This window comes from Grampus griseus, assembly GCF_964374135.1.
Source record: "Grampus griseus genome assembly, chromosome: 14".
NCBI lineage: Eukaryota > Metazoa > Chordata > Mammalia > Artiodactyla > Delphinidae > Grampus > Grampus griseus.
Window position 1 is genome coordinate 49,558,615 of NC_139008.1, and position 15,575 is coordinate 49,574,189.

The following is a 15,575-nucleotide window of genomic DNA, read 5'->3' on the forward strand; positions in this document are numbered from 1 at the left end:
GGCCACTTGCTTGTTTCGGCCTCTAAGTTTCATGCTATTTAGTTCCTCAGGAATGCTTTTCTCCTTCCTCTTTTTTTCCCAAGTTTAAGTCCATGGCTTTTGTAGGCAAGCCAAAGAGTCAACTGGGAAGAAAGTGTAATTTCAATGACATTTTGATCCTGAGTGCCGACAGAAGAGGAGGATCATTTCCAATTGTCTTGGGATACTGAAAACAAACACATGTGGATTAAGTTTAAAGAGCACCAGAAGAGATAATGGCTAAGACTTTCCTGGATTAAGGATCTTTGCAATCCAGGTTGTATCTGTAATTACGCTGATGAGAATGGGTATTTCCAGTTCTCTTACTCTTTGGAATAATTCCAAAAATCCTTTGAGTAGGTATGCTATAGAAACTGAACTATGAGTAGATGAAGTAGTTAAGCAAATACCCAGGGTTTCACAATAAACTCTAGTATAAAAGTAACAGAAAGCTGTAGTAAAGCAAAAAACATATGTACGTGTGTGTGTAATTATACATGAGTGTGTGTGTGTGTATATGTACTTGATATAGGGAAATATAATGGAAAACAGTTGAGGACTTAAAAATTATATTCACGATTGTCATATGACATTTATCTTTTTTATTCCTAGACGTAAGCAATTATAACAAAGCAGGAATAAGCAGCAGCACTGGTCACATCTAAAGCTAGATGTGATCTGGTATCAATAGCCCAGAGTACAGGGAGATCTATTAGACATTTGAGCAACTCTACCCAGAATGCCAGCCAACCACAAACTCCATTCCTGGAATATAAATGTATCCATTCACTCCCTCTCATCAACTTCATTCACTCCCTCTCATCAACTTAACAGTCAGGCTTTCCACAATGCAACTGATTAACATATTCATTGTTCTTTTATGCTTTTGCCTCAGATTTTTACTTCTTTAGGGATCAAGGATATGTGAATAACTTAGCAAACAAATGCTCCTGAAAAAACCATCTCTGTAAAATATAAGTGGAACCAAAAGTGCCAAAATGAGTTTTTTTTTTTTTTTTTTTACTATTTCAAGGGACCTACAAAAATGCTAAGGAAAACAAAATCTATGAACCAGTTTTATTTTATTTTCACTTAACATGATTATATACATTCATGTGTCTAACAAGATCTGCACTGTTAACATTAAAAATACAGTACAATAACATTCAACATGAGGTACTTCACATTTATATATTTTTCCTTCATAAATAATGCTGTAAGCTACTGAATTCAAGCACTCTGATGCACAAGTGGCTAGTGTCTTGAATTAGCGAGCTTATTTAAACACCTTAAAAAAAAGACGGTTCAGTGCAACAGTTATGTAGAAATTAGACCATTTACTTAAATACTATATTAAGATATGCTTAAAGAATGTTACATTAGAACTGCTAGCCTAGCTCCCCTCATCCCCAGGATATAAACAATGACAAAGACTGCCAGGTACATTGGGAAAAGCATCTATAGGGCATTGTTCAATAAAGTTGCATTTATACACTACAGTTGCCCGCCTTGTCAGAACAATGGTTTCTAGTTTTAAAAGCTACAAAATTTGAGATTACCAAAGAAAATAAAGCAAGCACATTAGCCTTAATTCCATGTCACTGAAAATGCAGAAGGGAGAATAGGATTTAAAAGATAAAATTTTCTTGTTTTAAATACAACTTTCAAATTTAACCCACAGATCTTGGCACCAGCCAATCAGATGATGGATGGGTTTTTTTTTTTTTCTTTTTCAGGTGATAGCAACTAATATAAAATTAAGTTCTTCCACACCTAGTGTACAGGATCTCACGTGGCTCTCACCCAGCGGTTCCCCAGCCTCTGGAGGGCAGCTACTAACAGGAGCACTGACCATGGGTGTTACTGAATGAACATTCTTCACTCTAAGGTTATCACACCCATCGCCAACAACCTGATATGATGAAATTAGTGCTAAATAAAGTTTCTTCTCCTCTGGCTTAAAAATTAGTGCCTTCCAATTAGGTATATAGTCTACCAATTTGCAAGGTAACTATGAGTTACCGAAATGTTTAACCATAATTTATAAATAAAACCCTTTGTAGAAGTATTTTTTAAATTGAAAACGTACCTTTATTTCATAGTTTGCCAAAACTACTGTCATCTTGCTAATAAGAAATAACTGTTAGATAATTTTGGAAAGTTGTCCTGGGAATACTCATCTATAATCACCGTAATAGCTTTTGATCATCTACGCTAACAGACATAGGTGATGGTAAAGGTGATTAAAACATTTCCCATAATCCAGTGTTCTCCTCCATCAGGGAAGCCAGCCGAAGCGACAAGCCCATGTCTACAGGGGGAGAAGTGGCCCAGAAGCACAGGCAGTCACTCACTGGGGCCCGGCTGGGGCCAGCAGGGGGACCATTTCTGTCCCAGCCCTCACTGACCAGGCAGGGAGGAGACAGTTCCTGAGCTGGCACGCACCTGAACGCGCACGGGCACCCACGCACACACCCACCCCAGGACTAACCCCTGCTCCAGAGCCAGCTTCGGGCTCACAGAGCAGAAGAAGGAGGCGGCCAGTGACCACACTCTGGGTGGCGGGGAAGCCATCTCAGGATCACGCTGGGCAGAAAAGCTGCCCAGAAACACATGGATACTTCAACTGGGAGTGAACACAGTGGACACCACCAGGGTCACAGGCACTAAGCCAGCACAAGCCTTCGCTGAAGGAGAATGTTTTGATGAGCTTTTCCCTCCTTTGTTTACATTATCCGTGGACAAATAAGAGAGCTGGATGTGATGCTGAGGCAGTGAATATTAGGTATCACCAAGTGTATCGCTCTAGACCATTTTCTAAAAACCCTGCAGGCATATATTGGCACTTTAAGATGGCCAGAGGCCAGATTCTAGCAGTCCAGGAACAGGACAGAATTATAATTAACTAAGAAGATACAATGTGGTCAAAGTAGATCCGGTGAAATACATTACAGATTAAGAAAAAAAAAATCAATGAATAAAATATCTCATTACATTAACATGTGGTGCTACAAAACTAATTGTTATTCCATTCATCTAAAGAATTGTTTGGTCCTCTTTTCATGGGAAAAAGGGAATAGGAATTCTATACAGTACAACTTTTGAAAACCAGCAAATGGCAGGGATCAGAAGCTAAGCAGGGAAAAGGGTCTGACTTTTTCAAACTCTGTATTATAATTTGCCATCAATTAAACTATCTGTCGTATGGGACTTTTTTAGGCTTCCTTTTAAAACCATTTTAGTTTAAATTAATAGGCCTGCAACTTTTTCCTAATGACAATAAAATTTTATAATTTAGTTACTTCTAAAAGAAGTCTCTGTACTGCAATATTCTGTCTTCTAAACTAAAAGAATATAAATCTGTCTGTAGCAAAAGTCATGACCTAAAACTTCCAATTTCTTACTTTACATTGACACTTTGCAGTTTAAAACTTAACAATCTTATGAATTTAGGATTTAAGAAAAAGCAATGCCCAAAAGTAAAATATTTAAAAGGAAATAAAATAAGAAGGTAAAGTGACTACTGTCTACTTTCTTAATTATTAATTACCAAGCAAAACGTCTTTCAAAATTGTACACTGAGGTTTATCTGTTTTTTGGGAAGTGAAGGGTTCTGTTTAAAAATAATTCTTGTTATTGTTATTTTAGACTATTTATTCCTATTTAAAATAAAGCCCAAAAGGGAATTTGAGGTGATCTGAAAATTGTCCTAAGAGGGACAAAACTGGGAGGTCAGTGGGGCAGTTGGAAAAGAACTCAAAATCTCCCCAGATGTATAGATCCAACTCTAAGAACCACAAGCCTTGATGAGAACTTGGCTCTTTTAGGCATAGAGTTAAAAGCTGAATGCTGCATTTTTGCCTGTACATAATTAAAAGGTTGAAAGAAATCAGAACCTGCCTACAGCTCCGTTCATTACAAACTACCTGCGCTGATTGCATATCTGCAGCTGAGCTAAGCATCAAGCAAGCAGGAGTGTGGTGTGCACCTCAGCCTGCACTGCTCCGGGAAGCGTGCTCAAGCGTAGAATATAAGTTCGGGGATCTGACCCCCCTGCACCCCAGTGCCGTTGGTGCTGTCCGACGAGCACTGGAACTGGACAGTGACTTTGCCACACTGAACTTCTGTCATGCCTTCCTGTCCAAAGTAGCTGAGCTCATTGCCGTCCAGGATCACGCTGGCCGTGTAGAAGGTGTCTGGCTCAATCTGCACCGGGTACTCGAACCACACGGGGAAGGTGTTGCTGGAGCCGTCTGAGAAGTACTTGCTCAAGTTCTGCCCCAGGACGACACCCTGCCGCTTGAGTTCGATCTTGGCACTGTACTCGGCTGAGCCGCAGCTGGAGCCGTACAGCCCGAAGCCCGCGATGAACACCCTCTTGTCGACGGCGAACTGGATGCTGTCGCAGCGGCCCCGGTAGCGCCACTGGTTGCTCCGGTAGGCGCACGACTGGAAACGGTGGCAGCGCTGCGGGACGAGGCCCTTGCGGGCTTTGCTCACGAACTGCAGCTCGGGCTTCTTGGCCGCGGTGTACCAAAGGAAGATGTCGTTCGTCTCGTTCAGAGTTAAGACTCCAGACTGTGCAGCACCGTTTGCAAAATCGTCCAGGGCCATGGTCGGGATGCGGATCAAGTAAAGCGCCTTCCCGAGGACCTTGCGCTTGTTTTCAATGCTCAAAGCCAGATCTTGTCGCTGGCATTCCACTTCAGCCCAGTTGAGAGCTGCCTCGAAAACCACAATTTCTTTGGCATTCAGAGTTTCCCTGCGGAGGATACTTTCTAGTGTCTGGAAGTCAATATCACAGAACCCCTCAGACTTGAGAGCGAGCTCGGCCTGGGCGTCGATCACCTCCCAGCACCGCTGGGTCAGGTCCGGTTCCTCAAACAGGCAGCTCTGGGACAGGAGGACACAGGCGTTCTTGGCGCTCAGGCTGGTCTCCAGGAAATTGACGCAGGCCCGGGCGAGGTGAGGGACGATGTACTTTTTGGCAGCATAAAGAGTGGCCAAGACTGTGTCAGCAGCCAAGTCAATTTCATCACAATAGATGTATCTGCAAGAAACAGCGCTGCATGTAAACGGAATTTTCACAAAAATGAGCGTGTCCAGTGAGAAAAGATGTAACTACTTTCAAGTTAGTTCCAAGAAAATCTTATGTAACAGTTATTACAAACATGATTAGACATTAAAACAACATCTGAAATACATTCATAAGTTATTAATATTTCAACTTAGTAGAAAGTTTGTATAATTAAAGACATTAACTTCATGTAACCATTCTAGCCTCTATTTTAAAGCTACAAAATATAGAAGATACTAGAACATTCAAGAAAGGGCTGAAATCAAACATAGTGAATATGAGGAAAAAATATAGCAAAATTCTATTATATATACTATAGTATATTTAGTTAAAAATAACCCCTATATGTTTTAGGAGAAATATATGTATGTAGACTTACTTAATTTTTCTGCAAATTCAGATGGAAACAAGTATCTTTAATATCAATACTGTAATGTTAGCAATGATTGCATCTTGACGCTTTTATATAAGAATGACTTGGATTTTCCTTAAACACAAAACAAAACCTGATCTTAAGATATTTTTCAAGTAGTTCCAAGTTCAATAGATTTTTAAATATGGGCTCCAATGCTATCTTCCGGTTAACTTTACATAGAATCCAACGCAGGCTTTGTATCTGGCTTTTTTTTTTAAACTCTAAATTCTTTCTTCTCCCCCACACATTCCTTCCACCTTCAGAATTAAAGAATACATTATTTCCAGATACACTTAATTAAAAAACAAAGTTAAGAGAGTCTAAGTATGCGCTATTTGTGTGCTTGTGTGAAGTGTCCCCATTTCAGGAGATAAGACACTTCTTATTGTTTTGGGGGACAGTGTCAGTCTCCCAAGATGCTATGTAAAGATAGAAATCATCTGCTTCTTTTAGATGCTGTGGCTGACTAAGAGATAGTAATAACTGCACATGAGTAAAAAATACATACCAATAACATAATTAAAAAATGTTTCTAGCTACTTGCTGTGACATTTTCCTTACTGAAACACATATAACAGGAAATAAGCAATAGCTTCTGTAACAAAGTACAAAAATATAAGGATGGCAATGAGAAAAATGACCACAATCATGAATGGAACCTGAATTTTTTCTCCCAGGAAGCCTTTACTCTTTTCTGATAGACTAAGCCAGCCACTGGCAAGATGGCAAGACTGCTCGACTAAATACCTGCAGCACCAGGACCATGGGGAGGATTCTGCAGCACGGTCAGCACTTTGTAGCTCTTACCCTAGAACTGGCAAATGAGCAGTCTTCCCTTTTCCTTGACAGCCCCCTTTCCAGTAGTACTGGCTACTCACCCACAATGCAGGGGTGAGAAAAACCTGGCCTCCACTATCCCAGGCAACTACACTGTGCTGATCAAGCCCAGCATGACAGTAAATGGCACCTGCTACATTTCTGATTCTTACCACTTTACGTGGACTGCTCATATAATTTTAAAAAGCTGTATCAAGATATATTCTAGGCAACACATTTATAAGAAAAGATGCCTGTCAAATGATGAATCAAATGGCTTAGGTGAAACGGAATTTTGTGACTCGTACTCGGGTTTCCTAATTATGTACACATATCTGCGGCAACACAACAGTCTAGTTGACTACAGTGATGACAAAACGCCGAACTAGTGTCAGCATTCTCCTCTGCAACAGAAATAATGTCAAATATACAAAGCTAACTTCACTGGGGAAAAAAACAACACACAAAAATCGCTACAGGTAAAACTGAGTTCTGTATGTATATCTCTAAAACATTACCAAGGTCACAAAGTGTCTGTTCGTTAAAAGGAGCGGATTAGTTTATGTTTTGGTACTTCACGTGCTCACTTGCCTTTAATTTCCCTATCTCCCACTATGAAAGTTCTAGAGAGCAACAAATGGATTTCAAAACTATACTACACATAAAGAATTAAACACTTTAAAGTTCTGGAACTAACTATAATACTTATTTTTCAGTAGGCAGAAGACAATATATATCAGCATTTTAAATGTTTGTGGGATTACTGTCCAACTTGTTGAGCCAATGAATAATTTTTTTCAACAAACATTGTAATTTATTCCAGTGACTCAAAATCCCCACAGCAGCAGGTAACCTTGAACTCTGGTACACTTTGGTGTGCTAGAATAAGAATCAAGAAAAATCACCTAAACATTACTTAGAATAATCGCTGGACCCTAACCACACAGTAGACTATCTCACTGTCCAGCACCAACACAGGTCACAGAAGTGGATTCTAGTTATCTGGTCAACATTTACTGGATTCTGCAAAAGACCCAGGAGAGAGAAAACTATTTTTTAAATAAATTTATATCTTATAACTTTACATTTCTGTATGACCAATTTAAGTTTTTCTGAACATATCCATATACATCTATAGAAAATTATTCATCTTTCAAAAATTTCTCCTCTACTACAAAATGCAAATGTCTCTTATCCTTGAGAAATAGCATCTGACTTCATGTGACAGCATGTGTACGTATGTGTGCATCAAGATCAGACAATTTCAACAGATAATAAGTTTTATAATTGCTGATAGGAGACAATAACTCCTAGAAAACTTAAAAACCTCCTAACTGGTAGTATTTAAATAATGTATATAATTTCTGGAATTGTGAAGCAAAAATATAATTTATGTCTTTTTAAAGACTTCTTCACACACAATACTTTCAGAGAGAACATGCTCTATTAAGTAACACACCAGAAAGTTCTTTTTCTTTAATTATAAGTCATTAAAAATGAAATCACTATACGTGCCACTTGCCCCCAAATTCCATGTCAAGGTGTGATTGTAAACGCCTGCTTCATTCCACATGCTCCCCATGAAAGATGCACAGGAGTTTTCATCAAAAACACTTACAAGGTAAGCAGCACCCACTTTCTTCATCAGTCTCTCTTTTCTATTACCTGGAAGTTATACTTAACTGTGAAGCCATAAGAGCACAAAAACAGCATGAACAAACTCTTTCCAAACATACGCAAGATGCTTACTTCAGCATAGCGAGAAAAGCAGCAGGGTCGACATCTGGTATACGGATTTCATCTTTGTCCTCGGCAAGTTCTCCGTAAAACATTGCATGGAAAACAGAGCTCCCAACAGCTAAAACATACTGTGGAGAAAGGGAAATCTTATTTCATGCACTAAATTGAAAACATTTTCAGCACATCAATCCAGAAAAACAACTCTAAGCAATCAGCTTTAGTGGACACAGAGCACCTAACACCTGCTCTACTGACAAAGCCAAGGTACAGTGGATCTGGCCATGAAAGCAAAAGACAGAAGTTCACGCAAACCAGTCTCTATGCTGCTAATTATCAAGGCTTTAACAGACTGATGCTCAAGTTCCCTCATTATAAAATAAATAAAATAAAAGCTTATCTAACAGATTTCTCGGAGAAGGGTAAACATATGACTTTCCTAACCTATCACAACAACTTCCCATGACTGTAGAGTTAAGAGGGCATGTTTTTGTGTGAGACATAAAGCAGGGTAAAAGGAAACAAAGAAAAAAAATTAAGCGTGGCCAAGGCCCTCTGGAGACGCTGCACTTTCTCTGTGATCGGGTGAAACACGCACTGCCTGCCATTGGCAAGCTGCCCACCCCAAGTTCCAGGCTCACGGAGAGGGTCCCTCTTTGTAAATCTCAGTACTAAACGAGTAATGCATCTGTTGCTTACTTTGTGTCCTGGCAACCGCTGAGTCCCACCTGGTGGCCCAACCACAAAATGTACATCTGCCATCAAATCATTATTGAACATCACTGCATTTCTGTAAACAGAGGCAATTCATTAATTCACAGCGTTTGAACACCCCCTCCCCAACATACAAAACCCACAAAAGATTCACAAGCTAAACAACAGTTTAATAACTTCAGGGTAAAGCTACAAATAAAGGTTCCAACTATACAACTGCGTCTGTAATCACTGCAAACACATGGAAGTAACTGAAGTTTTAAAAAAAAAAAAGTTATCCAAACTTTTCTTTAGACTTAAGGACAAATAAAAGGTTTCTATCTTCTATAACCCACAGACACAACCCTGTCACCTAAATGTTACAGCTTACAAAAACATTTTTATCTAAGAGGAAAACAGCTGTACTATTCTGGAAAAGATACAAGGCAGTTTTCCATTACCAATAAAGCTTCTGGGAAAAGAGGAAACACAGATTTATGTTAAAATACATTACACGTTGTGCAAAAGCAGAAACTTCAACACAGGAAAACTTTTAAAGTAAATATGCTGGCCCGGCACTTACCTCTCTCTAATGGTGGGATAAAGACCCTGCCAATTCGGGGCCGGAATAAGGTTGTTGTTACTGAGATTCTGCTGGTGGTACTGCTGGACAGTGGTGCTGCTGGAGTTGGCTGGTTTTTTTCGGGGGAATATATCAGCAGCCATCTTCTTCTTCTTTTTAGTCTTCAAGGTAATTATTTCATAACAAACTGGAGGCAACTTGCTGCTGCTGCTGCTGCTACTGCTGCTGCTGCTACTGCTGGGATTTGTTTTCTTCGAGCTTTTCTTGGACCTGTTCTTTACCGTCTCTGGAAGCATCAAGAAGAAGGTGAGACATTTCATGTTCTTTTCCTTGTCATCTACCATGAGTACAGTAGGTCTCTCTTTATAGCCAGATATTCCAAATCGGTGTGAGCATCAAGGAAAAGAGGCTAGCACGAGCTAAGATGAGAGCAGAGACCAGCAAGCTGATATTTTGCTTCTTTTCTCAGCCGGGCAAGGTGACCTTTTTACCATGTTGAATTAGAAACTGGCTTTAAGTTTTATCCAGTACTGGGTCTGTTAAATACATCCCCATCATGATTCCTGTTTCTCTTATTTGCTCATAAAAATAACCCAGTTTCCTAGATCACCTGAAAATGCTACACTGCGCGAAGGTGACAGGCAGAGAGCCGTAGCACTTGTTTTCTGAATTAGGTTAGCAAGATGTGCTTGGAGCCGCGTGAGTCTGTTCGGCCGGCTGAAGTTGTGTGGTGAATGGATCGGAGGAGAGTAGGTATTACAGCCCTGCAGATGGAGTCAGACAGCCAGTGCTCGGAGCCAATAGCTGAAGTCACCAGTCATGATTGGACCAAGCAAAACAGTGACACCTATTGTAGTGTGCATAGTTCTGATATTAAAGGAACAGCAGTTGCATTCTCTTGGCTACTATATTATTGTACATTTAAATAAGATAAACAACCTATGAGATATATTTGAAAACAGGAAGAGAAGAGTTTATGTCCACAGATTTTTCTTCAGTAGATGTGCATTTTTATTCCCCCAGTTAAACAAGCAGGGACTGATATCTACTGTTTCTAGTAAAATCTTTATCCCGGCAGCATTCTAGTACTTCAAACAAAATCTTCCATTCTACCAGCTAAAAGGGATTATTAATAGCAAAACCATATTAAACACATTTATTACGGCTTAATGGGAAGGAATGAAATTTTTCTTTTTCCTTTTTTAGTCTCTTTGAATGCAAGTTATAGTCTAGTACAAATAAGAGATGAGGTCATGTGTTCATTTTACCCCCCAGTGTTTTCTAGCTCCTATAATGATCTTTGACAGGAGTCCCAGATCACAAAATACTGTTAATTAGACTAAAATGATACCAGTAGGTTTAGCTGCACTGAAACATAAGACACATTCTGGATGTAAAAATAAGATTCAAATGAGACAAATCTGGTAATCAGTGTTTAAAGGCTGTAATTCACTAAAAATATGTGAAATGGGGCCCTGTTCAGGACTTCAAAAAAATTCAACCTAAATGTTATGGTTACATGTAGCCTCATCACAGTTTTAAAGAATGTAATTCACAAATTCTAACACAAAACCAATAATAAGGCTACCCAAAATGATACATGCTGCACAGTTAAGATGCAAACAGGTTCTCTCGGCTTTGAATCAGAACAGTACTAACTACTACATGGTTTTTATAGATGTGAATCCTCCAACGTTTCTAGCTTTGCTGAGTAAGGAAAAACCAAAACACCTGCTGCAGGTTCCACACATGCACATACATTTCTAGGGGGGCCTAATGAGGAGAATGAAGCACTATCACTCCTACTGGCTTGAAGGGCGGCAGCCACGTGCTGCCCCCACCTGATGCACCTTCATGACCACAGCCCTGCTTGCTGCACCACATCCATCGGAATAATGAGTTCCTGAGAGCGAGGGCCCAACAAATGGGAGCTTTGGTTGCTGTTATAACTGACAATCTACTAAAGATAACACAACTAAAATCAGACTTTAAATCCCTGGGACCTGGAATCACTAAACTGAACCAAGGAATATCCTCTTTATTGTCATCATTATTATTCTTAAACCTGTTTACAAAGCCACTGCAGGACAGACTGTGTGCAAAGAGAACCATGGTCTTTAGCACAGGTTGTTCACCCCCATTTCGTACAAACTCTGAAGTGCCATGTATTTACTACAAGTACCGTATTCCCAGTCATAGGGCTAACACACACACACACACACACACACACACACACACACACTTCCAATTGCCTGCAGACACACTTCACCACACAATGTGTGTGTGTGTGTGTGAGAAACAGAGAGAAAGAAACACATGGAGAAAGGCACAAAGAAGAAACAAGTGAGTTCCTATTAGAGTTAACTTTTCAGAATATGATTAAAAGCAAAGGATTTCTCTCCTGCTCAAGTGCTACTTAACTTCCTGACCATCACCATCCTAGGAAAGTCCCCAGGACAGGGAGCTCCTTTTGACTGGGATTAATTCCCTGTGTACTTCTAACAAACCTAGTAGCTGGCTCCTTCAGGTCAGAAGTAATCAATTAGAATGGAAGGGAAATGAAGGGTTTTGAGACAGACTTACCAGCAGCTGGAAAGCCAAAACAGACAAAAAGCATTAAAGACAGACACAATAACTTAGAAGTTTTGTGGTTTTTATTCATTTTGCATATAGTTCAACACCCTTTACCAGAAGCCTCCAAAAAACACTGCTCTTATACCACTAAATAAAGGAAAAAGTGCACGTAATAGTTTAAGAAAGAAAATTATATAATATTTTAGAAAATGTTCTTTATAAAATTAAGTTTCAGTTATTTAGAAAATTAAGTTTTGTGGAGAAGCTTGGAAATATTTATTAAACTGGAATCACCTAGAACAGTGCTGCAGAGAGGGGCCTTGTCCTTATTCATGGATGTGAGGACCGATGAGCACAGTTGTTTTAAAGACTTTTTTTTTTTTTTTGCGGTACGCGTGCCTCTCACTGTTGTGGCCTCTCCCGTTGCGGAGCACAGGCTCCGAACGCGCAGGCTCAGCGGCCATGGCTCACGGGCCCAGCCGCTCCGCGGCACGTGGGATCCTCCCGGACCGGGGCACGAACCCATGTGCCCCGCATCGGCAGGCGGACTCCCAACCACTGCGCCACCAGGGAAGCCCTAAAGACATGTTTTTAACTACAAAAAATGATCCAGTTTTTTAAAAAACAAGAAAGATATTTTAATTTTTGTAGCCAATTTGGAAAGGCATGAAAATGTGAATAAAATCAAGACAATGAAAAGCTTACTGAGAGACACCGTTTCTTCCCACGATAATAAGACAGTTAATATAAGGTCCCTGCTACTGCACGTGTGGTCGAAGGAGCAGCAGCAGCACCTCCTGGGAGCCTGTTAGAACCCATGGCCTCAGCCAGACTCTGCATCAGGATCTGTATTTTAACAAAACTCTCCAAGTAATCTATATTACATTCAAGTTTGAGAAAACCTCATACACATGACTAAGGGAATGTTACAAGGTCTTCCCAATGTTCCGGTATCAACATCTGGAGCCGCGTTTCACATTCAAGTGAATGGACAAATAATTAAAAATAATTTAATTTTGAACCTTCATGTCTTGTTCTGAAATTCTGATCAGCCCCTAAGTGTCAAATTCTATGATTCAGATGTGTAGACAGCCAACTGAGAGGTCCCCAAATATTTTTCAATTTTCAGGAAAAGAAGCTCAAGCCCAAATTATTTTAAAGGGCAGTGACAGAGACAATTAGGGGGAAAAATAAAGGATTAAAAAATGCCAAGTGTGAAACAGATGAACCACCTAATATTTTAAAATAATCTACTTCAAATTCTATTTCAAAAAATTAGCACTGTGGTACAGCACAATTAGCGATCAAATAGTCTAGTTCAGTCCTGGCTCAGCCACTAAAAATTAAAGAGCTGTGTGTGTGTGTGTGTGTTGGGAGGGGGAGGGAGGGAGAGTGTCGGAACACATCATTTAGCCTTTAAAGCGCCTACACAATGAAGAGGTTCATCCAGAATTGATGAGTGTTTCTCAAACTTTACCCTCAATCCACAGTAAGAAATCCATTTTGTATTCAGACCCGGTACTAACACCCACAAACACATATATCTATATACAGATGGAAAGAAGGTCACAAAACAAAACTTATGCTTAGCATGTTATGAAACACTCTGGTATTTTCTGTTTTATTCTTTTCTTTTTAATGTTGGTTTTGATACAGTCCATTGATTTCATGACCACAGTTTAAGTAACACTGGTCTAGATTATTTCCAAGGACTTTTAAGGCTTAACATCCTAGGGTTCTTTCCTATCAGGAATTTGGACTAGGGGCCACTAGACAAGGAAGAAGGCAAGGCTGCATCAACTTAATGGAGCCCATGAAACAAACCCCTCAAATCACATGCAAAATTGGGAGTCTGCGTTTATTTTTCTGGAAACAGAAGCCATATCTGTCTTTCAGAGTAATTCATGATGCAGAACATAATAAAATGTTATGGAAATCGCACATTAATTTGAATAGTCAAAATATTCATTGTATCATTTTATTTTCTGCTTTCATTTCTATAGTCTATCTCATTAAACACAAATTATGGCTTCTTTCCCCCCCCTTGAAATTAAATATAAATAGTTAAAATCCCATCTATTGAATCTGTAACCCATAAACATCACCCACTGGGTTGAAGAATAAAGAATACCAGTCTGGTATCTACTGTCAAATTTCACGTCTAAAATTTCTTTCTGGCTAGCATACCACTTGTTCCTACACGTCCTGAATTTTAAAGCTGTTATGAGACATGGTTAATTTGCCCTATTTAAGTAAATAACTAGGTGAAGTCAAGAAGCCCATCAATCTTTTATGAAAGTATTCTCAAAATACAAACATGCTGATCATGCAGTGTATTAGGTGTCGGGCATGCAATGGTGAGCAAGATTGGGAACCAAGCTTAAAAGGTTAGCGAATAGCAGTGGATTTCAGATAATTTTATAACTGCCGGAAAGTTCAATCACCTTTATCTCTTCCCATTCAATTCCCCATAATAATAAAATTATGAACAGAATTAAGCTCACTTAGATCAAATCATCCTCTTCACCACTGGAAGGTTTGCCAGACATCCGGTCTTTATTTGGTATTACAGAATCTTGTTTATTCAGTTTGGGGACTTGAGTAAGGTTTGGAACTAAAAGGGACTATAGAAATCATTTAATGCAACTCTGTCCCACAGATAAGGTAACTAGGGGTCCAGAAGATTACGGGATTTGTGAAAAGTCCACAGTTAGGTTGTGGGGCAATGTCCAGACTAGAGCGCAGATTTCCTGACTGCTTGCTTAATTGTGTCTGTTCCACTCGCTCTAGTTTTCACCCACAGTAATTACCCCACAATCTTATGTAATGCTTTATCTTCACATTTCTAATCTACTTCAAAAGAAAAACACACGTCCGAATTTACAGATATGAAAACCATGAACATATATATACTCTGTACCCTGCAGGAAGCAACTGCTAGAAGAATGGGAGGACACTTTCTGGGAAGAAACGGAGAGGAACTGTAACAGGAAGGAACACAGGAGCGCAGCAGCCATGAGGAAGCCACTCAAAACCAGAAGAGGCTCTCCAGTAAAATGAAAATTAGAAAGCCAGCCATTCATGGTTAATACCAACAAATGCGATGTCAACAACTAACAATGCTGGCAACTCTTGTTTAACTTGCTCCAACCTTGCACTCCTTGTTTGGACTTGTATTTGGTTTACTACAAGACACCTAAACAGCTACAGGGTGGACACCTCCAGAACCTAACAGAGGAGAGTAATATAACCTGATAAATTATGACGGAAGAGTGTTTTGGTTTTGCTTATCTTTCTCTTCAGTACTGAGCGAAAGTTATGTTTTGATCTGGGAGGTATAAAACATAAGTGACAAAATGGTGGCAATCCCTAAAGATAGCAACAGTTGCTGGAAAACAGACTATATGCATGTTAAATTTGGAAACAAATACAGTCAAGCGCTGGCAGCACCGTATAGTGGGAAAAAAAGAGCCAATAACTAGCGAACCTAGGGTTAGTTACTTAGAATCTGTAAACCTCATTCTACTCATCTGCCAAATGGGGTGATTCTACCTAGCTCATCCCTTTCAGGTTTCTCCTGAAGGCAAGATTACATGTTTGTGAAAGCACTTTGATAGAAGTTGAAAACGCTCTGCAAAGGTAAACTTCCACTATTAGTAACA

At 39.6% G+C, this 15,575-nt stretch overlaps 1 protein-coding gene across 2 annotated transcripts in view; it reads right to left on the minus strand.

Annotated features, from left to right (window-relative positions):
* Window positions 1-1,182: 1,182 nt before the first annotated feature.
* Window positions 1,183-15,575, minus strand: part of BTBD3 (BTB domain containing 3) — a gene marked incomplete at its 5' end in the record, with an annotated part of 38,799 nt that continues 24,406 nt past the window's right edge. Inside the window, 4 exons of one of the 2 annotated variants that reach the window (XM_082670566.1) lie at window positions 1,183-5,068; window positions 8,076-8,194; window positions 8,763-8,853; window positions 9,340-9,625. In XM_082670566.1, coding sequence (XP_082526692.1) covers window positions 4,036-5,068; window positions 8,076-8,194; window positions 8,763-8,853; window positions 9,340-9,482 — 1,386 coding nt within the window. In that variant the 3' untranslated portion in view covers window positions 1,183-4,035. Of the gene's footprint in view, window positions 5,069-8,075; window positions 8,195-8,762; window positions 8,854-9,339; window positions 9,684-15,575 lie in introns of those variants that run through there. The other variant, XM_082670565.1, reaches the window with a different exon arrangement.